At 40.3% G+C, this 5,702-nt stretch overlaps 1 protein-coding gene across 1 annotated transcript in view; it reads right to left on the bottom strand.

Annotated features, from left to right (window-relative positions):
- Nucleotides 1-5,702, bottom strand: part of LOC104461539 (ankyrin repeat and SOCS box protein 3-like) — a 12,753-nt gene that overhangs the window by 6,819 nt on the left and 232 nt on the right. Inside the window, exons 2-6 of the mRNA XM_010073165.1 lie at nucleotides 5,200-5,358; nucleotides 3,615-3,727; nucleotides 2,896-3,031; nucleotides 1,962-2,139; nucleotides 365-562 (exon numbers count right to left, since the gene is read on the bottom strand). Coding sequence (XP_010071467.1) covers nucleotides 365-562; nucleotides 1,962-2,139; nucleotides 2,896-3,031; nucleotides 3,615-3,727; nucleotides 5,200-5,358 — 784 coding nt within the window. The remainder of the gene's footprint in view (nucleotides 1-364; nucleotides 563-1,961; nucleotides 2,140-2,895; nucleotides 3,032-3,614; nucleotides 3,728-5,199; nucleotides 5,359-5,702) is intronic.

The raw sequence follows: 5,702 nt of genomic DNA, 5'->3' as shown, positions 1-5,702 counted from the left end.
TTTCCCACTAACTCATCCTTACTGAAAAGAATCTGGCTACTTAAGAGGCCTTTTGATCCAATTACAGCATCAAGGCATGTTCCCAGAGGACAGAGGCGTGCTGATAAGGGCTTCTGAAAGCATGAAAACTGCAATGATGTTCTACGAGACTCTTTTCCAAAGAGCTGAGCTTCCTGAGAGGTTTCAGCGAGGTTCTTCAGCTCGTGCATGCAATCCAAACCCCAGGCACCGTTTGGATATCTGCGGCTTACCTCCGTGAGCTCCAGAACTGAGGAAGGAGGGCAGGAAAGCTGCATGTTTATAAAAAGTTAACTAGAGGCCAACGTAATTATGAAAAGTTCCAAAATCTCAGAGGTATACTTACTCTTTTTGGAAGACCATACACATGGGAGATCTGCAGTAGAAGTTACAGCACTCCTGAGCATCGGGACTGTAGCCTTCTTTAAGCAACATTTCCAAACATTCCTTATTACCTCCATATACTGCTGAATACACCGGGCTCACTTTGCCTTTGCCTTTGTCACAAATTCGATTAGTAACTGGTATGAGCAACTCTAATATCCTGCAAATATTTAAAAAAAACCTATTGATTGTGTGATCTTAGGCAATAATTAGTTTTAAACGCATGGTCATTCTTCATGTGGTCATTACAGCTTAAGAAGAAAACCCTACCTGTTGTGTCACTGCTGAGTGGGTATAAAAGAAGAACCTTCATCACTTCATACACAGACCCATGACAAACAGTGTGCTTTGGCATGGATTTAGGCTGGCAATAAATATTTTAATCCGAACCCGAGATAGATCTTTCCTATTACCCAACAATCTTTTTTTACAGCAATAGCGTACCTCTGCACATGAAACCCAGACTTCACAGAAGCCTGGAAGCAAACTGAAAATGTGAGCTGCAAATAAAATTAATGCTTCTGTTCAACAACACTCACTGAAACACTGAAACAGAAACGCCATTCTGTTCCACAGCCCACACCTCTACATCCTCTCCAGCTAACGAGGACCAGTGACAAACACCAATCCCTTTGCCGCTGTTATTTACCAGTGCTGCTCAAAGATCACCAGGTACATGTTGTCGCAAAAGCTCCGAAGGCAGCATTTGATTTCAGGACATTTCTAGCACTGACAACTTTGCTAACCCATCTTCCATTTCTGAGAAAATGAACAAAACCCAGCTTCCACTGTCGCTATGACAGTCTGCCCTGTGCACCAGTGCGCGAAGAGGCACCAGTTTGACGCACAAACTTTAGTGACAGCTCAGCCGATGGTCTCTTTTTGCTAGTGGTGAAGATCAAGCACCTAGTAATAGTTTTGGAGTTCGTGCCATCAGTAATGTATTTGATTTTAAGGCTGTCACCCATGTGCACATCATGGGGTTCCCAAGAGACATTGCTCGGCCATGGCACGCTGCTCCGGGAACTTCCTTCCACTCTGGGTTTTCTGCTACGAAAGTGACTTATACCACTGGGATTGGGCAAAGCTAAATACACCTTTCTGGAAGGATTAAAGGAACTGTTTTGTGGCTTTGATTTTCTGTCTGGTTCGGCTAATTCAGTATTTGCCTATGATTACTTCTACTACTTAATGGTCAGGACTTTAATTCCGGTTGAGAGCTGTTCACTTCACGTACAAAGCATATGCTATTGTTATTTCTATCTTAAAATGTACCAGTAATACGGCTACTGAGTGAATTGGTATCTGCTGCAGCACTGTGGAAACCTCTCTGAACTCATCAGGACGTGGATCAGACCCAGACTAGAGGCTGGATTCAAAATACTTGTTCACTTTCCCGGACTGCTAACAGACATTTAAAATATGAAAACAATTAGAAATTCTGAACTACACAACAGCCTGAGAACTCATTTCTCCTTCTTTTAGAGATGAATATCCTCTTTGTTGACAAGGTTTCTATCACCAGAATCTTTTGCCTGAATGTCTTTTTAATCACCTACTTTTTATGGCCCATTTCAGCGGCTGCATGAATAGGTAACTGCCAGTTATCCTCATTGCAGTAGAGATTTGGATCTGCCCCTTTGGATAACATCAGCTCCACGCATTCCACGTGGCCCTCCTGCGCAGCAATCAGCAGGGGAGTGGCTCTGTCCTTGGCTCGACAGTTTACATCTGCACCTGACAAGAAAAAGCCAATAGCTTGCATCACCACTACATCACACCAAAAATTAAAAACAGTAATTGGTTTTCAGAGAGTGACTTCACAACACAAGAGGTTTTCCACAGCAATGAGCAAACATTTACTGGCTTATTGATAACTTTTTAACTAGTCAGTGCTTAATATTAACTCTGTCAAAGATCAGCACAACACGAAATAAATATGCTGGAGGAAAGGCTGTGGGCTGGGCAATCTTTTGATTGCAATTTTTTTTTGAGATTCTCGCCCAGGTATTGGTAGATCAGTCAGTACGATTTCTCTGGCCAAGTCATGGCACCCTCAGGGTTAACAGTTACGCAGTTAATTTCGGTTGTAAGGACACAAGCACTTAGAGATACGAAGCTTGTTCATTATGCGTATGAAACTGTTGCTGTCACTTTATGAGCAGAGAGAGATATCTTCACTTAGCCTGAACAACGTCCTATGACAAGAGCAACGTCATCAAACTCACACCACTAACACGGTGCTATTGAGGGCTTCCAGAAGACCCTGATGATCCTTAATATTTCTTTTGAATCATTATTTCCTACCATCACTACATTAAATTACTGAAACAAGATTTAAGCAATTAAGATGGTTTTGCATACCCATGTGCAACCAAAATGACGTTAAAACCACTACGACTTGAAGTTATGAAGTGTAGAACTAAAATGATATCTGGTGATAGGTTGATGCAAGTGTAAAAACAATGAAGGTAAATAAAAGATCACTATTACCATGGGATACAAGCAGTCTTAAACTCTCCAGCTTTCCATACTGAGCAGCAACAAACAAAGGTGTAATTCCAAAGTCATCCTGACATTCCTTGCTTGCCCCTTTCTCCAGGAGTATCTTCATTATCTCAGTGCATCCCTGAAATAATTATTTTTATTCTTAACCAACAAAAAAAGCAGGGAATTGACATAATCTATTTTTCTCACACATTCCCAACAGAAATAAGAAAACCCGCAATATATTCAATATTCTAAAGTTGTACTGAAAAAAATCAATGTCAGAAAAAATTAGACAAGTTTAAATTAATCTTTCACATTTGCTCATTTACACAATACGTACAGATGGAAATTAAATTAGTTTATTAGAACCATTAAGCTAATACGTATCTCTTCTGGAAATAGATCATACATCTCACTGACTATGATACCAAACAGAATTCTGTCTCAAAAAACTTATTTTAAGGTATTGACTTCCCAAATACAACACGTGAGCTTGTGAGTATGTGCAGCACTTAAATAGCTATTGCTTCCCAACATCAGCACCTCATGCAGTTTCAGATGCACTCTTCAGTGCATTGCAAGCCCTTCAGCATTTAGACAACCTCATGACTGCTAGAGTAGGTTAGGAGAAATTACCTGATATAAAGGCAAAGAAATAGATAAATTATCACTCAGAATACACACGTGATGTGGAAATTATATGATACACACTCACAGGTTACCTGAAATGAAGCTTGGTGCAAAGAATTCCATCCAGACCAACAGTGAGGTCCTCTAACATTTGCTCCGTGTTGGAGCAGAAACGTCACAATGTCTGCATGTTCATTTTCAACAGCTTCAAATAGAACAGTGAAAGAAAAAAATTCTTATTAACTGGATTTAAAGAACTCATTGAAAAACTCAAATGGTCTTACTGCTAAATTCCTGATACAATAACCATAATTCTTTTACACTTGCCTTATGTACGCTTACTTGCCTTTTACATTAAACCCTCAAAGCAGAGATGGAGAATGAAAATCTATCCACAAAAAATTTAGTTAGACTTGTCAAAATTCCACCCACACTGTGCTAACTCAGATAGCAAAAGCAAGTGTCTCTCCTCCCTCTTTCCATGGAACACAAAGACCATTCTGCAGCAGGCACCTAACCGCATGACAGTTGCAACGGCCTCTGGAACTTGTGAAGCCCAGTGGCTACCTTGTAAGAAATTCCCCCAAACCTAAACTTCTTTAAAAAAAAGGTTTAAAACTGTTTTAAACACCTATATAAAATTAATTTACAATGTGTACATTTAATTTATGCTAATGCATTCATTGACAAAGTCTCCTTTAGCATCAAGGCACATCTCCCGTGCAAGCGGAAAAGCTCGATATGGTGATAAATGCCCTGGGACTAGTTCCCACTGGTCCAATAATTTTTAGAGTATTAGCGCACGGGCTCGCCAAAGGAGTGCCTCTGGCTTACAGTACTCACTGTCCAACACAGCTGGGCCATAACCCCGTTACATAGCCTGGACTAACCTGACCATAAACTTCTTCTTTTTTAAAAATCTGTTGGATACACAACCCCAGACCGTTTGTTGGTCCTGTCTAATGTCTGTAAGCACTTATACATGGTGTTGGTTACCATTATCCACTACGCTTTAAACAATCATTTCCCCACAAGTGCTGCCTGTTACTGTTTTAAGCAAATAAGCTATTTAGTTGTCTAAAATTAAAATGTGAATAGACTTGGAAACAAAGGTGACATGGCAGTAGCAATGTTTGCCTGGGCACAGAGGCACGTAAAACAATAAACATACGTAATCAGATGATCTACACTCTGAGGATTCACTACAGCAGAAGTTTTAAGCGTTTAATTATGTCAAACATAAATCATGGAAAAAATACTAAAATAATGGACCTGAGTTGCTTAACTAGGAATTGCAAAAAGAACAAGAGGTCTTTTCACAGAAGGAGTAGGGAGGAATTAAAAAAAAAAACCAAAACCAACTTGAAACACTCTCATACAGATGTAATCCTTTACCTACTAGACATTTTCTCTGCTAGAAAGAGACAAAAGGTGATGCAAAAAAACCCCCCCAAAACCCATCTGGGCTCACAATTTTAAAACACAGTGAAGCAGACTTATCCGTAAATGAAAAGTAATCTCCAGACCCACTCCATCTCCGAGTCTAAAGCCTAGTATTTGGGCTACAGAAATATGAAACATGGTAGGCAGCGAATGAACTCTGGGGAGTTTAAACTCCGCGAATAAGCTTTTCCCCGCTCATCAGTTGTTCCGACATTTCAAGAAAGCTCATGTCACCTAGGAATAGTGCAGTGGTTGCTTCGGTGGTAAGCTCATTGGGGTCAGCTCCAGCTTCCAGAAGAAAACGAACGCATTCCAAAGACCCGTGGCGTGCCGAAAGGTGCAGCGCGCACAACCCTTCAAACGTCTTTGAATTTATGTAGTCATCAGATGGAGCTACAAGCGACAATAACAGAGGGAAAAAAAAAGTATATTTAGCAATGAATTACAAAACACAATTGTTTTCTTAAAATAACCGAGTTATTTGAGATGTGTGGCCTGCAGTGTATCCACGACCATGCTGTTACCAACTCTTTCAAACAGCAGTGTCAGTTATTGCTAGCCCTACAGAGATACCCACCTTGGATACAGAAGGTAAAGTCAAATCAGCCGCCATTCACAGACTAAACCACGCCAATTTCTCTTTAGCATAGCTAGGCAGTGTCTATGAAACCACACAGAAATTCACAATACAGAAAACTATGTAATGTATGTTTCATATCACGGGGGAATTTGTCAGA

This window comes from Pterocles gutturalis, unplaced genomic scaffold (genome assembly GCF_000699245.1).
Source record: "Pterocles gutturalis isolate BGI_N339 unplaced genomic scaffold, ASM69924v1 scaffold5482, whole genome shotgun sequence".
In the NCBI taxonomy this organism is placed as follows: Eukaryota; Metazoa; Chordata; class Aves; order Pterocliformes; family Pteroclidae; genus Pterocles; species Pterocles gutturalis.
The sequence above is the reverse complement of the archived record's forward strand: the minus strand, read 5'-3'. Positions and strand labels throughout refer to the sequence as shown.